General features: G+C 41.8%; 1 protein-coding gene across 10 annotated transcripts in view; it reads left to right on the forward strand.

Moving 5' to 3' along the window:
* The window catches only part of KALRN (kalirin RhoGEF kinase), a 780,132-nt gene that overhangs the window by 425,607 nt on the left and 334,496 nt on the right, over positions 1–20,029 (forward strand). For all 10 annotated transcript variants that reach the window (XR_012154196.1, XM_073305138.1, XM_073305143.1 and 7 more), the window contains exon 10: positions 209–331. Coding sequence is in view for 9 of the 10 variants with exons in the window: in XM_073305138.1 (XP_073161239.1) it covers positions 209–331 (123 nt within the window). In the remaining variant the exon portion in view is untranslated. The remainder of the gene's footprint in view (positions 1–208; positions 332–20,029) is intronic.

The following is a 20,029-nucleotide window of genomic DNA, read 5'->3' on the forward strand; positions in this document are numbered from 1 at the left end:
TAATGGCATTCCAATAATGGTAATTTATCACTAACATCTAAAAACACTTTATCTTCTGTCTGATTGGATTAGGCTCTGCCATATGCCAGTGTGTTTTCTACAGCAAACACACACAAATAATTTTTTCATCTATTTTAGCCACTTACTGAGAAATTCTGTGTGATAAAGAGACATAATAGATAATTGGATGTTCTTCTTTTGTGTCCAGGTATTGGACTGGATCGAAAACCATGGGGAAGCCTTTCTTAGTAAACACACTGGAGTGGGAAAGTCTCTTCACAGAGCACGAGCCCTTCAGAAAAGACATGATGATTTTGAAGAAGTAGCACAGGTAAGAGGCTGAAAATCTGGGTTATATGCACAATTTGCGCCTTCATGCTGATTTTGTTTTCCTTTCCTAGACTCCTAAGAACAAGTGTTGTTATTTATAGAGCTCTGTAACTGTTCTCAAACACATGAAATGGACAAGGATCCTACCCTGCAAAGTTTAAGATCTATCACCCACAGATGAACAGTTCAAAATGAAAGGTTGGCTTGAGAGCAAAACTGGAAGATTTCTTCACAGCAGTGGTTTTGATGGGAGAGGATTCCTGACACACATGAAATGGGAGGCAGCATAAAGGGAACATGAAAATGGCGCAATTTTGAGTGAGAAAAGAAGGGTGAAATAAGGAGAGCAGATCATGGGAAACAGAAGAGAAGCAAGAGATGAGAACTATCGATGGGGAAAGAGTAATGCAGGCCTTGGAGTTAATGATGGGGCACTTGAATGTAAAGTAGAATTGGAGAGGCAGCCAATGAAGGAACAGAGGAGAAGCTGATGTGGTTGCAATGATGAGAAATATTATCCACTTATTGTGAGTAGATAAATAGATTTTAAGGCCAGAAGGGACCATTATGCTCATCTAGTCGGACCTTCTGCTTAACACAGGCCATAGAACCTCATCCTGTAATTTCTGCATCAAGCCTATAACTTCTGTTTGAAATATGGTATATAGTTTGGAAAGACATCAAGTCTTACTTCAAAGACTTAGTGTGATGGAGAATTTACCATATTTCTAGGTAAGTTCTTCTAATGATTAATTACTATCACTGTTAAAAAATTTCTACCCTATGCCTAGTCTGAATTTATGTCGCCTCACCTTCCAGCCATTGGATCGTAGTATGCCTTTTTTCTGCTAGGCTAAAGAGATGTATATTAGAAATCTCTTCCCCATATAGGTACTTGTAGTCAATTCTTAGCCTTTTCTTAGACAAACTACACTGATCTATTGGGATGACGCTGTATGGCTTCCCTTTATTAAAAACACTTAAAATATATACCAGAATGCAAACTTTTTATCACTAATCACATTTTGCTCTAAGTTCCTCATAAACAGAGTAATGCAGACTTTTGTACGTAAAGTTTATCTCAGCCTTGGTTGCTGATGGTCTTTGAGTCAGGTGCTCCAGTCTCAGGGCATTCTAGATGGAAAGGTGCTCTCGGTAAATTAGATTTTACATAGATCATAGATAGATTTTACTTTGCTTACATGATGGGCACAAGACTTATTGCCCCTCAGATGGTCCCTGATCTATCATAGAAGTATGAAGAAAGTATCATCAAGTGCAACCCTTGGCCATCTTTTTCAGGTGTTTTCCTGGTTCAATTTTAGATGTCCCAAGCAATAGGGCTTACGCATATCCATATGGAGACTGTTTCTCAGCCTGCTGGAGGTCACTGTCTGGAAGTTCTTCTTGACGTTCAGTTTATGATTTCCCTTTTGTAATTTCTTTCCATTTCTCTTGTTTATGCCCCTTTTACTGTCATAATTAATTTATCGCCTTCCTTGGCATTTACAGACTTCATATATTTATAGCTGTTATCATGTCTCCTCTTAATTGTCTCTTAGTCATGTTGTACATATTTAACTCCACTGGGCTTTTTTATTAGTCAGTCCTTTCAGCCCTCTAATCTTTTATTATTTTCTTTCTCTGAACTCTCTCCAGTTTGTCAATATCTTTCTGGTAATACAGATGCTCAGATATGAATGCAGTATTCCAGAAGTGGTCACACCAGAACTGTACAGTGAAGGACTACAATGGTACCTCCTTTTCTCACGAGCTGAAGCCTTTGCATTGACAGCCTACAATTACGTTGTCTTTGGGGGCATGATCAAAATGTTACTCAATTGGTAGCTCATCTCAGTGGTAATTGGTTGCTCAGCCTGGCGGACTCTGAACTCTAATGACTTTGAGTCTTGTGCTTTAGATTCTAAGCCGTGTTGCCTCCCACTTAGAAATGGTTGGCCTGGCAAAATTCCCATTAACTTCAATGGGAATAGGATCTGGGCCCTTCTTCTGGTAGATTTACATGAGAATATTGTTACTAATTTATGAGGTCTGTCTGAACTATGACATTGGAATGCAGTGTTGGCAAATGGGGCATGGGGATGTATGTTGAGGGGGAAAGTGAAAGGAATCCCACGCTTTATCCAAGGTCAAAGACTTGAAAACACAATACTCTCTGCTTTGGAAAGAGTAATAGGAAGAATAAAGAGGAAAGACTATAAATTTATCACACCTGGGATTCTTCTGAAGAAATGTCTCATGAGGTAGATTTTGTGGTTTGGGAATAAATCTTCCTTCTTTTCACTGTATTCATGATTTATTCTTTTATTCCCCCCCCCCCATCCCTTCCCTTTGGATTTGGGGCTTAACCCTTTAGAGTTTGTCTTCATTAGAATGATTTTTTCCCCCTCAAGTGAATTAATTACCAGTTAACTCAAGATGCTTAACAGCTTTGTAAAGGCTAGTGTGGATGATCCCATATGATTTGTTCCTGGCTGAGCCCCAGGTTAAAGCAAAAAATGTTTGTATCCTGGGATGAAGGATTGAGGAATGTCCACATTATCCCTTTGCAAAGATTGAGTTAATTGGCAATCAAGTAACTCAGGGTGAAAAAGTGCAGTATATGCATACCGTGGCCTAAGAGACTGAAGACGCATGCAATGGTATTTCAATGACAATGAACAGAACAGGGCAATTTTAAGTGATCCATCTCCTGTTTTCCAGTCCCAGCTTCTGGCAGTTGGAGATTTAGGGATGCCCAGAGCATAGGGATGTGTCCTTGACCATCTTGGTTAACAGCCTTTGTTGGACTTATTGTCCATGAATTATCTAATTCTTTGTTTAACCCACTTATAGTTTTGGCCTTCATGACATCCCATGACAACCATTTTCACAGGTTAACTGTGCATTGTATGAAGATACCTGTCTCTTGTAAAATTTGGAGATTTTTCTTATTGTAATTATTCTGGATGAAATGTAAGGATGGCCTATAAAATGAAGATGGACAAAATCGCTGGAGCTCTGAGTGGGCCCTCTGCACCATCCAGAACCCAGGCTTTTCTTGTGCATTTTATAGGCCTTTTTCATATCTCGTGCAAATCTGAGGTCTTTGGCTGTTTCTCAGCCAGATAACACTAGCCTATGGCTTGTCACTCCTGAAAAAGCTGCTCTTAGAGCACCAGCCAGTAATAAAATGAAAGAATCAGACACAAATGATTAGTTGTTATCAAGATATCATCCGAGGAAATACAGCTGATGCAGTACTACCTGGAATGACAAATAAGCACAGAAGCCTCTTTGGGGGCCTAGAGTATCTTTTATGGGTGCATATGAGAATCACAGTTCAGCCAATTCCCCAAATGTTACACATGATGTAAATACAAATAAGGTCCGATTTTAGAATCTACAAGCCTATCTTTCCCCACCAGGTACTTCAATATAGAATAGCACTGAATATTTTTCTTCCAGAACTGAATGAGAAAATACTATAGACTGGATCGTGCTCCCTTGATCCGTTCATGTCTGTATGGAAGGACGAGATCAGCCACTACTGCAGCTCTGTCGGCTTTGAACTGCCCCCTACAAAAAGCTCCCCAGACTCCACATACGAAGAGGGAGAATGTAGTGCACTGTCCCTCCTGCCAACACTCCAAGAAATCTGCTTAGAAGTTAATAACAGCCTCAGGCTTATTAACTTCTAGGCAGAGCCCTCTGCATGCTGTGAAATCTTCCTTCACATAGGGTACTATGGGCATCTCCTGGCAGAAGCCCTGTTGAAACAGCTTGCCTGGATTCATGCTGATTGTTAATTACAGGGGAGGGCTGACAGACAGTATGGAGGCAAATGACCTCTATTTAAGATCTCCCCCAAAATCTCCACAGTCTCAGGGGATATACAGGTTTTGAATGATCTGAAGCTAATTTTTCAAGAGAAACTTTTCTGAGTAGGCTCTTTTGCAGGTGTGGGCAATCTGATCCCATGTTGTTTAGGTCAGGGGTTCTTAACTTTTTTCTTTCTGAGTCCCCCCCAACATGCTATAAAAACTCCACGGCCCACCTGTGCCACAATAACTGGTTTTCTACATATAAAAGTCAGGGTCCGTGTTAGGGGGTATGAAGCTGGGCAATTGCCTGGGGCCCCACACCATAGGGCACCCCGTGAAGCTACATTGCTTCAGCTTCAGCTCTGGGTGGCGGAGCTCAGGGCCCTGGGCTTCAGCCCCATATAGTGGGGCTTCGGCTTTCTGCCCTGGGCCTCAGAGAGTCTAATGCTGGCCCTCCTTGGCAGGCCCCCTGAAAGCTGCTCATGGATCCCTGGTTGAGAACCACTGGTTTAGATTTACCCACCACTTTGCTGGAATGAGAGAATTTGTCTCAATATTGTTTTGGCCTGTAGATGGCACTCCCTGTACATTTTTTAAAAGACCTTCAGGTCTGTAAAGGGCTGAGGCATGGTTTAGTTTTAAATCCAAGTTAAGAGAATGTTGTCTTGTACGGAATTCCCAGGTGGATCCTTGATAGCTGCAATATCTCCCGTAGGCCCCCTCTTACTCCCAAAATGCTTTAATGCTCAGGATCACCTGAGAAAGCAGTAAACCTTAGGGTGGTTGGTTTTTTTGCCTTCCTCTGCGGTATGGGGTGCTGCTCACTTGCTAAAATTATCTGGGTATATCTCACTTAATCAGTCCCCTGCCATTGGTATTGGTACACCTCAGTCCCTTCTGTTGTCTACCAGTGGCACACAATTGTTTAGTCTCCCAAAGGCTGTAATACTTTGGTCCAATTGCAATTGTTGAGTTTAGTGTGTGGGTGGCTGGGTGGTGGTGGTGGCCTGTGATATACAGGAGGTCAGACTAGATGATCTAGAGGTCCCCTCTGGCCTTAAATTCTATGATTTGTGACATCTGTTGTTTGTCAATGCACAGTTGGGTATTCAGTACCTAAATATAATACAGTGCTCTCCACTTGTCCTTTTGTTGAGAAATTGCTCAAGCTTTGTTGAGCTACTTCATTGCCCTTTGGTCTCGCATCAGTTTACTAACAAATTTATTTGAGCATAAGCTTTCGTGAGCTACACAGCTCACTTCGAAGTGAGCTGTAGCTCACGAAAGCTCATGCTCAAATAAATTTGTTAGTCTCTAAGGTGCCACTCCTAAGGTGCCACTCCTTTCTTTTTGCAGATACAGACTAACACGGCTGCTACTCTGAAACCTGTCAGCTATTATTGACTTTTAGGTTTAGATGCTCTAAGATTACAATGTAAAATACCAAAAGTATAATGTGTAACAAGTGCACACGTTCTGAATGCCATTGCTTCAGAACTTGGAGAATCATTATTTCATCCTCATCAAACATACCATGTGAGCTAGGGTTGGGCCAGAGATGTTGTGCCTCTAGAGTTTGCGGAGCTTGCATCTGAATCAAAATGCGGCAAATCATGTTGTTCTTATTCAGGATTAAAACATTGTCTATATTGGTGCATAGATAGCCTGTATTACTGTAGATTCTGAACACCTTAGGATTCCTTAAAACCTATATCCACAAGTGAACTACTGGACCCTCTTCTAACTGCAGCTATTATGGAGGAGCACATCCCAAGCACCACACAGGGAAAGTAGCTGTGCTTCACAGGAAGTGATTATAAATGGATGGTGAAAAATTACTCACTTTCTCGCCTACACAAGTATCAACTCTTCTATTTTGTCCCATGAGATCAATTGGGAAGGGATAGCTTGAGGTCTAAACATCAGCTTTCAAGTGTCTATGCTTTCTTGTACCTACAAATTCAAATCCCCACAGATTCAACTTTGCCCTTCATTCTTCTTGGGCAGATAATTTCAATTCCATGGTTTCCTGGTTGGGGGCATTCAGATTAGACCTTGAAAACCAAGGGCCTGTCTGTTCTATTTTGAATCAAAGATCATATGGTATTCTTCATGTGAGTAGCAGTTTGCTTTGGATTTCCTGGCTAAAATTTCCCCTTCCTCCATTGTAGTGTGCAGTACATTGGTTGTCCACCTACCTGTCATCCATTCTGGAGTGGATTACATTCCAGAAGTGCTGTATGTATATAGTTTCCAAAGCACTTTGGGATTAAAAAGGTGTTATATTATAAGTGTTAATATATTTTAAAATATGCTTAGGTTCTGTTTGTCATGGGAACTACTAAATGTGGTGAGTACTAGAACACCTGCAGGTAAAAGTATATCCCTATGATCTTTTAGTATTGAAATATTTTTGAACTAGTTCAACCAAAACTAAATGAGGTTATGGGATAGTCAAGCCAAAACTGAATTGCAAACAGCTACTTGTTTGGTCTTGGAGATCAAAATCCAGTGTTTTGTCTTACAAATTCCAACTCTGTTGGATGTCAGCATTGTTAAGTTTGGCATAAAGTCCAGTACTGATTTAAAACATGCATAATTTAGGAAACCATGTTGATAATGAGTGTTTAGTGAGTGTTGTCTCAGGGTAATTTTTGAAAGCGTTGTGGTTTGGTTTTTGACCTACCTGCATGTCTAGAGTTGATGGGAATGCTGGAATTCTCCTCTTTTAGTTGGGCTACTATGGCACAACAAGGGGGGAAATATTGAGCTTTGGCAAGGAAAGTAGAGAACTAAAGCAATAGCAGGTAAAAAAATTGTTTGGAGTTAACAGAAAAACTAACTAAACTTTTGGTAGTGCTGACCCCAGAAATTCAAAAATCATGAGTCAGTCTCCAAAATATCATGAAATTATTCCAGGATTCTTATACAAAGTTGCATGTCTATATATTTGTCACCCCACATGGCTAATCGACAAGGTCTTAACCCACAACCTTCATATCCATGGCACAGATCTGTTTCACTTCAGATATATGAATAACTGGTGAGGGGAGAAATAATGCTGTTATTTTTTATCTGGAACAGTCCTTACAGGGAGAAAAAAACACACATTCCCGGAGGGTTACAGACACGTTTGTGAGACAGCACTGGAACTCTGGGCATCAGGTTTCTGGTTTCTCTTCCTGCGTGGAAGCAACTTGTGGTCTGTTACTTACAGACAACATAACCAAACGAAACAATGCCCAGATTTGGATTGTCTGTAGGGTCTGACCCTGAGCCTTCTGGATGTAAACGCACAAACCTGTACCACTTTATCTAAAGAACCAGCTCTCGTAGCACGGAAGCAGTAGCAGAGCAGAAACCTCTCTATAAGGTCGAGCTACTAAAAGGGGGTGACACAGAGCTGCACTATGCTAGGGCTTTTCTGCACTTGAAATGTTACAGTGGCACAGCTGTACCACTGCAGCTGTGCCACTGTAGTGCTTCAGTGTAGACACTACCTACACCAGTGGGTGGGGTTCTCCCGTCAGTGTAGTTAATCCACCTTCCTGCAAGGTGGTGGCTAGGTCAACAGAGGAATTCTTCTGTTGGCCTAGCACCGTCTACTTGGAGACTTAGGTCAGCTTAACCATGTCACTCAGGGGTGTGGATTTTTCGCATCCCTGAGTGACGTAGGTAAGCCGACCTAATTTTCTAGTGTAGATCAGGCTTTGGTGTGTATTACCAAAACACCTAATTTGCCAAGCTTCTTCTCAAAGGCCACATGGCAAAGTGGATGAGACTTGGCTCATTTATATTAGGGAACTGGATTTTATTCTCAGCTCTTGTGACTTTGTGCAAACTCTGAATTATCATACCCATGAATTGGGTGAATGACAGTTATCCCTCACCAGGATAGCAGTTTGAGAACTTGACTCATGATAAGCATTATGAAGTGCACAGAAATATTAACAGCAATTAGTGGAAGAGCTGTGACTAGAGCTCATAATCCCCATTTGCAATTTAGTGCAGCTTCTCCTACAGTACAGGTGGTCTCTTGCTGTCTGTGCTTCTGTTTTCCCCAAAATCTCATGACCAGCTGAATCTTTTCATGAGACTGCCCGAAGTAGGGGCCAATCACATTACTTGCAATATAATCATGAGATTGACAAACACAATAAATCTTCAGCAAACACCAGGGGTCAGCCAAACAGGTTTACTTAAGTTGGTGTATTTCTTTGTCTTTAAGATCTATATATTTTTAATATGCCTATAAATTCAAAACATTGTTCCCATGATAGGCTGGTAGAAACATACAGGTATACAAGAGATATGTGTTCTTAGTCAATTCTAGAGCTGGTCAGAAAAATAAATTTTAGTTGCACAGGAAATTCTGCCATTTTGAAATTTGTTTCATTCTGAATCAGAATGAAAAGCCAGAATTTCCCACAGCAAAAACAAGGAAACTGAAAAATGTTGATTTGGAACCATTGAAACATTTCAATTTGATAATGTTGAAATAATTTAAAATATCACATATATATGTTATTTAAATTAATATTTGAATATAATCATCTAACCAAATGAATTAAAATGATAACGTTGAAACTATATTTTTACCTTGTCGAAACAAATTATTTTGACAATATTGAAATGAGAAAGGCTGAGTGATTTGTTAGACTTTTCCTGTTGAAAATTTTGTCAAAATCTGCACATTCCTGTGAAATATTTCTATTTCAACAAAACTCCATTTCCAGCAGAAAGCTGATGTGTGCAAAAAAATTGCAACTGGCTGTAATCCTTGTGCCATCCTTGCAGGCAGATCAGCTGATTATCAAACCGTAGCTATAGATTCAAGAAGATTAGTCCCCTGGATTCCGGAGTTTAATTTGTTATGGTGATGGATTATTACTGTTTGGTTGATCTCATTTTTGTGGCTGTTGATAGTAAAAATGTTCAGTACAGGAAAAGAAACAAAACAAAAAACCTCTGACAGACTGAACTTAATTTGCAGTGTTGTAGCCGTGTTTGTCCCAGGATATTAGAGAGACAAGATGAGTGAGGAAATATCTTCTATTGTTGAAAGAGAGAAACTTTGGAGCTACGCAAAGCTCTTCTGGGAAAGGTACCAATAAAAGATATTACCTCACTTACCTTGAATTGATTTGAACTTTTATCTTTTGCTTTTGTCATGCTGATGCCAAATATAGCCAATACCCCAAGATTTTATTCCTTTGTTTTGGAGAACTAATGGTGTCTCTGTCAGAACCACTAAAATAGTAGCCAGGAATAGTTCATAAGGCAGTATTGTAAATAGTCCACATTTTAAATGTACTGTATTGTCCCCCTGGTGCTTTATTGATGATAGTGGGTAAAAAAATAATGAATGTTGTGTACATGTCAGGGGAAAGACCAGGGGTCTGATTCTCTTCTCTGTTACACCAGTTTTACACCAGTGTTACATTGCTGATTTCAAAGGAGTTACAACACTTCAAACTGGCTGTAACAGAGTGGAGAATCCTCTACCCTGGGTCCTCAATAGGTATAGTAGTGCAGTGTCAGGAGTAAGGCCCTGCAGCTGCAGCTGCTCAGTCTCCTGACAGTCTAACATGTCAGCAGGCCAGTTCTTAAACCCAGCAGCAGCAGTAGCTCACTGGCTGTTCAACACATATGCCCACACATTGTTTGTCTCCTTGTGCTTGCCTCACTCCAAACTCTGCTCCTGCTTTGCTCCTCCACTGCTCCAGCCTAGACCTTGCCTTACACCCAGCCTTTTTCCATTCCAGTTCCAGTCTTGCTCTTTCCTTGGAACCAGCCCTGCTTCTGGCTTCCCAGACTCCAGGTAATCTGGGTCTGACTCTTGACTCTGATTCCTGGCTCTGACTCTGTCTTGACCCTTGGCTCTGGCATCTGGACTCTGATTTCGGTTCTGACCTGTGACTCTGATCCCCGGCTCTGATGCTGCTTTGACCTTGGACTCTGGCATTCAGACTCTGACCACTGGGCCTGACTCGTTCTCTGACCACTAGGCCTGACCATCGACAACCAGTTCCCCTTACATGCAGTTTCCTGATTCAAGTGTCATTTTCATTGTACATTACATGAAAACTGGTGTTTGCATTACCTAATTTACTTGCCTTTTGCATGACTATTATACATGCTTCACTTCAATATTGTAATAAATTCTATTTATCAACAGACTTTTAAAATCTGTTGTCATGGGTCAGATTTTGATCTTGGTTATAGCTGTTCAGATGTGGAGTAACTCCAGTGTCTTTAGTGGATGTATTCTGGAATTATAACTGAGATTATAATCCTAACAGCTAAATATTAATTCATTTGTTGATTAAAATTCATTCAATTCTGTTGTTAATATTAAACTCCATATCTTTTCTCTGTGAGGCCCTGATCCTTCATAGTCTAGTGCCAAGAATCCACTGTTTTATGTTGCTGTGTTGTTTGCAAAATTTAGTCATCTTTGATAGTGGCTATTAAAGAGCATTTCCACACACAACAGATCGAATTGAGCTCTCTTTACTCCCTCCCTCTTATTCAGTGAAGAAAATGGAAGACTTGCATAAGTAAAGAAAGCAAAATTTGACCTTCATTTTTAATGCAGTGACAATAATTATGGAGGAAAAATTGCATAATTTGCAAAAAGCAAGAGCACTAACATCAGGAGGTATTTCTGAATTGTCACTGAATATTTGCACAGGTGTTTTTCTAACATGGCTACCTATATTAGTATTCAGCAAATATAATGGCAGCCCACACACGCTCAAAAACAGTCACACAATGCCTCCTCATTATTAGTTCATTTCATTCAAAGCATAGGGATTGCTTTTCCCCCTCAGTGTGTGTGCTTAACTCCCACTGACTCTACTGGGAGTCTCACACAAGCATCTAGGGGAGGATGAACCCCCACTACTTATTATACGGATCCCACTGAACAGAAAACAATCAGAAATAATCTCACCCATCACACACACACTAAAGGGATCTTTGTGATTGATTGAGTGATTAATTCTTCATCACAACTGACTGAAATTAAAACTGCAACCCTCACCTTAAACATGTCAGCATCAGGGCTGCAAATGAACAGTTTCTATTTGGATTTGAAAGATGTGTTGGATGTACAGGATTAGATTTTCAGTGATGGCTCCTTTTTTGCCAATGTTTCATTATCACTACGTATCCTGTAATTTAGATATGTAACTGCCCATAAATCAGGTAACTGAACATCTAAACTGCATTTATGCAGTGCTCAAAATGTGCTAGGCACCATGTTCCAGAAAGCTTACAATTTACATAGAAATTACAACGGAGAAGATAGGTACTGTACAACATGAGGTGGGTTTTTTTCCAGGCACAGTTAATTTATGCCCACACAAAGTAGGCTGAGTTGAGACCCTTTTAGAACTAAGAACCCAATGTGCAAGCTTAGCACTCCTAGCTCAAAGCAATGCAGGGCAGCATTAAATGAACTCATGCTGTCCCTGTGCTATAGGAAGTAACAATCAGTGACTCATTTCACAGTGTGGCAAGTTGTTCCACTGGCATTTGTTTGGCAAATGCCAAAGATATCAGAGTATCTCTGACAATAATTCTCATTCTGTGCTGGGGCAAAATTATTCAATGCTTATGAAGCTATTGGCTGCATTCATGTGCCACTTCTGCTATCGTAGGTTCACAGGTCGATGGGACAGAAAGTGTTACCACGGTACAGGGAGCTCTGTAAAGCTGTGATCCTAGAGCTGAAATGCAGCCGAGTCGCTGAAGTATGTGCTTTGCAGAGATTGGTAATTGGGTCACCAGGTCATTTTAACAATAGTAAATTGAATGTCCTTGCTGTGGTACATACATATGGGGCAAAATGAGACACTGAGGCCATTGGGAGTTTTGTGCATATATACGATACAAGGGCAGAATCTGATCCATAAAATGGAATAGCGACAGAGTATAAAGCGTTTATCTGTTTTGAGGTGACATTTACATTTAAACATACTGCACACAGCTGTGAGTAAGCACTGTGCAGAAGAACTGCACAGCTATGACAGGGGGACAGCTTCTAACATATGGGCCAAGTACTGCAATCAATACAGCACTGTCTGGATTGGAACAGTGGCATGATCCCCATTCACCCACTTCACTAGCCACTTAATCTGCATAGCCACAGGCTGATCAGTCATAGTCCCATCTCCCGTACCCAGTGCCCTATGCTGTGCTGGCTCAGAGCCCTTCATGTCTACTATACTCCTGCACATTTCACCCTTTTATGTTCTATACTGTATATGCTAGGGATGAGCAACTGACGACCTGTAGACTGCATCTGGCCCCTCAGATCTTTTTGTCTTGTTTTGGCCCACCACAGCCCAGCTCAGGGCAGGCAATCCAGCAGCACTAGGGCTGTGGAAGGGTGGGGCATTGGGGTGGGGGGGTGGGGGTGCATGTGCTACATGACTTTGTGGCGAGATCAGGAAGCCAAGCCCAGCCCCACAGGACAGGAGCAACTGCTGTAGGGTGAGTGAGGTATCCCATCCTCCAAGGGCTGGGACCTTGATCTCAACCCCCCCCCCCCCGCCACGTCACAACCCCTGGTCTTCTAAAGGGTTTTAGTGGATTTTGTGGCTTTCTGCTATCATAAAGTTGCCCATCGCTGTATATGCAATGCCTGCATTAGGCAGTGAAGCTCTCATTACTGCCTCTGCATTGGCCTCATGCCCCAGTTGTCAAGGGCTGTAAAGTATGTACTCCACATAGTATACCATTTCAATACTTGGAAAGCAGAGAGCCTTTGAGCGTGATTCTTCACTACCTTGCACTTTGTGCTGCAACTTACATGAGTGCGCAGTGGGTGTAAAGCCCAGTCAAATCAGAAGAGTAGCATTTCTCAGGTATGGATTTACTGTATAAGGCAGTGGAGAATCAGGCCTTTTGTGTTTTTATTTCTGTACAATATGTATAAAAAGGGGTTTCTAAAAAGTAGTTATTGCAAACACACAGTTTGTATCTATGACCAGATTCTCGTTTAAATTAAGCCCATTTTACACTCCCAGAATGGCGTAAAGGGGTTCTAAAGTAAATGAGAATCAGTCCCTATTCATCTGTTTATCTGTTATGTCTGTCTTTGTCTATTTCTCCATCAAAGTGGATAGATATGACAGAGACGATAATTATCCTATGTAGTCTAGCCAAGGAGCATGGCCCATAGGAGCAAATGGTGGCATGAAGCACCTGAACGACAGCTCCCATGAAGCATTGCCACACCTTAGGCACATGCATTTTAAAGCGAAACTGACTTGATACAGGTTGAATTGATTTCATCTACAGAAAATTTTGATTTTGTGGAAATTGCATTTGCTGTTGAAAAATCATTTTGACAGAAAATGCATGACTAGCTCTGGTTTCAGGCTTTCTGTAGACTCAGGCAAACATCCTTGCATTGTTTACAATTGGGTCACATTTTCAAACTTTTTATTTTTTAAACAAAAGCTTAGATTCTTCCCTCATTCCATCACTCAGGGAGGTATAGCCCTAGTCACAGGCCTATAGTAAAAATGCTTTACAAATGACACTCCTGTCCAGAATGCTATTAGTCTTTTTTGCAACTGCATGGCATTGTTGTCTTATGTTCAATTCGTGGTCCACTGTGACTCCCAGATCCTTTTCAGATGTTCTATTGCTAAGCCGGTTATTTTCCATTTTATGTTTGTGCATTTCTTTTTTCCTTCCTAAGTTTAGCAGTTTGCACTTGTCTTTACTGAATTCCATTTTGTTGATTTCAGACCAATTCATCAGTGTCCTTTTAAATGCTAATCCTTCTTCCAAAGTGCTAGCAACCCCTTCCAATTTGGTGTGATCTGCGAATTTTATAAGTATACTCTCCACTCCATTTTCTAAGTCATTAAGGAAAATGTTGGAAAGTTCTGGACCCAGGACAGACCCCTGCAGGACCCCATTAAATACATCCTCCCAGATTGATAGTAAACCATTGATAACTACTCTTTGATTATGGTTTTTCAACCAGTTATGCACCCACTTAATAATAATTTCATCTGGACAAATTGGCCCTACTTTGCTTATGCGACTGTGTCAAAAAGCTTGCTAAACTCAAGATTTATAATGTCTACTACTTACCCCCATTCACTAGGTCAGTAATCCTGTCAAACAGGAAAATTAGGTTGGTTAGGCATGATTTGTTCTTGACAAATTCATGTTGTCTATTACTTATTGCCCTATTATCCCTTAGGTGATTACAAATTACAGTTTCCACAGTATGCATCCGATGAAGTGAGCTGTAGCTCACGAAAGCTTATGCTCAAATAAATTGGTTAGTCTCTAAGGTGCCACAAGTACTCCTTTTCTTTTTGCGAATACAGACTAACACGGCTGTTACTCTGAAACCTACAAATTGATTGTTTTACAAATTTGTTCTGGTATCTTTCCAGGTATGGAAGTTAGGCTGATTGATCTATAATTCCCCGGGTCCTCTGTTCCCCTTCTAATGATAGATAATATATTTGCCCTTCTCCAAATCTCTGGGACGTCACCCGTTCTCTATGAGTTCTCAGAGATAATCACTAATGGTTCTAAGATTGCTTCAGCTAGTTCCTCAAGTACCACAGGGTGAATTTCATCAAGTCCTGCTGACTTGAATGCATCTAACTTATCTAAATATTCTTTCACTTTTCCAGCTTGTGTTCCTTCCCACTCATTGTTAATATTAGTTGTGCTAAGTATCTTGTCATCATTAACCTATTTAGTGAAGACTGAAGCAAAATAGGCATTAAGCACCACAGCCTTTTTAGGTCTTCCATTATTAGCTCTCCTTCCCTGCTAAGTATGGACCTACACTTTCCTTTGTCTTTCTCTAGCTCCTTACATATTTAGAGAATCTCTTCTTATTGCCTTTTATGTCCCTTGCTAGGAATAATTCATTTTGTGCCTTTTCCTTTCTGATTGTTGTCCCTACCTACTTGTCCTATTCTTTTGTATTCATCCTTAGCCATTTGACTATGCTTCTACTTCTTGTAAAATTCCTTTTTGATATTCAGGTCATTAAAGAGTGCCTGATGGACTGCCTGGGGTAAAACCCTCTCTGATTGGTTGTCTTTCTCACTTCTACTACCTCCTATGGAAAAGCAGCCAACCAGGGCTGCTGCAGGAGGCAGGCAGAGCTCCCTGCTCTCCCTTGAAGAGTGAGAGGTGTTTGCAGGTTGGAATGGGGAAGCAGCCAATACTGTTTTCACAAGAGGGACAGATAGAGCCCAGCAGCACAGGACAGCATTGCTCCTTGCTTCCCCAGCCTTCCTGTGAGCCATGGGTCTGCTTCTTCCTTCACCCTCACCCCTTGCCTGTTCTATAATCCATCAACACCAGTCCTGGAGGGAGAGGAGAACCCTCCTGGAGCTGCCCTACCCCAAACCCCGGGAAGGGTGTGAAGGTCTGGAAGGGACTGAAGAACTTCTAGAGCTGAAGGAGGAACAGAGGTGTGCTGGGCACAAGAGGCAGATGTGAGGCTTGAGGCCAACAGAGTGCAGACTTATTGTGTGGTTAGGTGTGCAGAGTTGATGTGGTGCCGTGGGCTGGAACAAATCAGAGGGCCAGGGGTACAAAATTTATTCAGTTAGGGCTTGGGGTGCAGAGTTGATGTGTAGATGGGATGCAACATTTAATTGGTGTAGGAGTTAAGTCACTGAAATCATATTTCTCACTATAAGTTGGCAACACTAAAAATTTGTCACAGGCATTTTGGTGGATGACAGGGGGAACTCAAAAATCAGAAGACGGATCAAAAAACATTATTTTCATCTAAAAATAAACAGACAGACATGATATTTGGGCCAATCCCATGATAGTTTGCGTCTGACTAATGCTTTCTGATCTTTTGATTTGGCAGTACTTTCTGAATAAGGAATGCACAAGAACAGATTAAGGATCTCAGGATTAGGCCCATGGCCTTTCTAGCAGAAACTTTGGAAGACCCTCACCAGAGAGGCAGTACCCCCAAATGGCTGTTACACATGCCAAAAATCAATACATTTTATAACTTCAGAGCTTCTGGTGGGAATAGAGTTCAGTACTAAATTCCACAGCATAAATCATTGCTAAAGTAAATTTAGCTCAAATCATGGGTGGCCTGCTAATGATGAGCCATAAATCAATAAATGTTATATTTCCTTTAAATCTTTGGTTGCAATTATGTATAATATCAACTGAATTTCACTCTATGGATTATTTTAAAAATGCATTCCATCTAAATCCTATCTGACCAGCGTACAGGATGTTAATCACACGGTGTTTGAGTGAAAACGAGAACTGAATGTGAAATATGGTTTATTTTTACAGAGGAGTGAAGATACAAATGTATTTCTTTGTTTCTTCATTATGTATATACTGTATGTCTTACTAACTTCTGTGGAAGATTTTAATTTTGTTGTATTGCAGGTACCCATGATGAAACTGATTTGATGGGTGAGCCATCAGGACAATTCACATGTCATGGAAATAACAGTGGTGAAAAATTGGTTTATAAATCTAATACAATTCAGAGAATGGTTTTTACTCATTTGAAACAAATTCCAATGTGTAAACCATGACAGAAAACGGAATTAATGTTCACAGATAGGCGCCTCTGAATCCAAAGGCACTCTTCTCACTGACCTGCTCCTAAGAGCACTGAACTGGAATGGGGAGAGAAAACTTAGAAGTTTTTTTAGCTGTAATTGAAACTGGGATGGGGGGAGGCAGCGGAGAACCATTAAGTGGATCTTCACTGTGGGTTCTTTTTGGCACCTTGTGATCCAGCCTACGTAAATGGCACACTCAGAGAGTTACAGTTCAGTTCCTGCTTTCCCCTTACTCCAGGTGATGTGAGCTGTGCCAGTTTTTTCCTGACATCTTATTCTTCTTCAAGTGATTGTACATGTGTATTCCACTTGTGGTGTGCGCGTATGCCCCGCGCACAGTTGTCAGGATATTTTCCTTCGGTGGTAACCTTCAGGGTGGCTCGAGTGCATTCTGCTGCTGCATGCCACTGTGTGCCCATATAAAGGGTCTAGCCAACCCCAAGCCCACTTAGTTCCTTCTTGTCTCCTTGGATGGTCATTGGAATTGCTCAGCTTGCCTTAGCAAGTGTTCTCAGTGTATTCATATTTTATTGTCGATAGTTGTTATAAGGTTATTCATTAGTTATTATTAGTGTAGATGGTTTGTTTTACGCCACCTGAAGGTTTTGTCTGTTACCTGACACCGAGGGATGCCTCAGTAACCGGGCTTCAAGCCCTGTGTTTCCTACAGTAAGCCGATGCCTGTAAGTGACCTGAAATCCTGCTGCTCGAAATGTTTGGAGGAAGTTCATATTTGGGATTGTTGCCAGATTTGCAGAGACTTTAAGCCTTGCATCAAGAAAGACAGAGATGCCAGGCTAAAGTTCGTACTTACGGGGGCATCTTTGAGACCTCCACTAGAGCCAAGTGGGTCAGACTCAGCATCGAGTGCTCAGGGTCAGTTAGGAGTCCACCTCCTCTCTTGCCTGAGTCCTGAGTCCCAGTGCCTAAGAAGAGACATAAGACCTCTAAACAGAGAGAGGAAGAGCTCCGGCACCAAAGTCTGCTAGGCATGGGTTTAAGAGTAGAATGTACACAGTCTAAGCACTCCTCTTTTCTGGCACTGCAGAAGCTGGCATCATTGACTCAGGCACTGAGGCAAGTACTGTTGGGTCAGGAGTCTGAGGAGCACCTTCTACATCCGAAGCACCATGCTATTCCAAGACCATCTTGGTACCAGCCACGTGGGATAGGAGTTTATGCTTTCAGTACCAATAGACAGTGCTCGCCAAAAACATCACGGTTTTGCTGGATGCAGGGTCAGCCCCAGTTGTCTCAGACAGCACACCCTTTGGTACCATTGAAGGGGAAGCCTGCAATGTTGGCAGCCTTGATGGGATGCTCTAGAATGCCGTACAAGTTTCCAGGATGCCAGATCCCATTTTTCCTATGTTTGCAAACTACCTTTCCCGCTTCCTCGGGGCTTGGTCCCGCATTACCACAGACCGCTAGGTACTAAGCATTGTATAGGTTGGAAATACCATCCAGTTTATTCCTATGCCCCACCCCATCCCTCTTCCAGGACCACTCTCACAAGGAGCTCCTAATCCAAAAGGTTCAGTGTCTCCTTCAGGTGGGAGCCATAGAGGATGCGCTGCAGTGTCTCAGAGGGAAGGTATTCTATTCCTGTTATTTCCTAATCCCAAAAGCAAAGGGAGGTCTCAGACCTATTTTAGACCTATGTCCGCCCAACAAATATTTCAAAAAGATAGTTTTGCATGGTCACCATTCCATTATTCTCTCCCTGGATCCTGGTATGCCACCCTCAACTTAAGAGACGTTTACTTTCATGTTGCAAAATATCAAGGTCACAGGAAGTTTCTCAGGTCATAGTGAAGCACTCTCATTACCACTTCACTGTGCTACCTTTTCGCCTCTCAGCAGTTCCTCAGGTTTTCACAAAATGTATTTCTGTGGTAGTGGCATTCCTGAGGAGACTAGGAGTGCAAGTCTACCCTTACCTGACTAGTCACAGGCGGGTCCAGCACTCAGGTTCTCTCCAGCATTCAACTCATCCGGTCAATTTTCAAAGCTATAGGTCTGCTGATCAACACAGACAAATCTACCCTTTGTTCAGTTCAGTGGATAGAGTTTGTAGGGGCAGTATTGGATGCTACTCAGGCCAGAGCTTTCTTTCCAGACACAAGATTCCAAACAATTCAGTTTCTTGTGGCAGACCTCAAGGTTCATCCAATCACAACAATCCCAAAACTGTATGAGTCTCCTGGGGCGTATGGCCTCATGCTCACATACAGTACAACATGCCAGGTTGCACTTCAGGCCTCTTCCAAGTCGTCTGGCCTCCGTTAATTCACCAAATCACCATCATCTGAATGCTGTGCTCATGGTGCCCTCAGGTGCTGACTTCACTAGATTGGTGGATGAGCCCACTCACTGTTTGTGTGGGCATTCCCTTTGTTTGCCCACAGCCTTCAATGACACTGGTCTTGGACGTGTCTGTACTGGGGTGGAGAGCTCATCTTGGCTCCCTTCAAACTCAGGGTCTGTGGTCCTCGAGGGATCTCTTTCATCATATCAGCATCAGAGAGCTAAGGGCTGTCCACCTCGCTTGTCGGGCCTTCCTACCTCATATCAAGAGGAAAAGCCTGTTTGTTCTCACAGACAACACTGCAGTGATGTTTTACCTCAACAAGCAAATGGGAACTCGCTCTTCCCTTTGTCAGGAAGCAGTTCTCCTATGGAAATTTTGCATAGCCAATTCAATCAACCTCGAGGTCTCTTACCTTTTAAAGGCGCAAAACAAGCTAGCGGACCGCCTAAGCAGGTTATTTATGAGTCACCATGAGTGGTGTCTCTGTCCTGGTGTTGCCAGATGAATTTTACAACAATGGAGGGCTCCCCAGATAGACCTATTTGCAAACAAGGCCAACAGAAAACGTCATCAGTTTTGCTCCCAACAAGGTTATAGTATAGGTTCAATCACAGATGCTTTCCTGCCACCCTAGACAAGCAAGCTTTGCTATGCTTTTCCCCCAGTCCCACTTTTACATGGAATGGTGCCAAAGATCAAGCTGGACCAGGTACGAGTTATATTAATAGCCCCAGAGTAGCCCTCCAGTCACTGGTTCTCCACTCTACTGGTGCTTTCGATGACAACTCCAATTTCACTCCACACCTGGACTTAAATAGTAGAAAACTCTCCAACAAAGCTGATTACCTGTCAAAATGGAGGCATTTCACTGTCTGGATTCATCAAACTGGAGTCTCACCAATTCAGTCCTTTATTCAGCATATACTGGAGTAGTTATCTATTATACCTAAAGCAGC

Source organism: Lepidochelys kempii, chromosome 11 (assembly GCF_965140265.1).
Source record: "Lepidochelys kempii isolate rLepKem1 chromosome 11, rLepKem1.hap2, whole genome shotgun sequence".
Classification (NCBI taxonomy): domain Eukaryota; kingdom Metazoa; phylum Chordata; order Testudines; family Cheloniidae; genus Lepidochelys; species Lepidochelys kempii.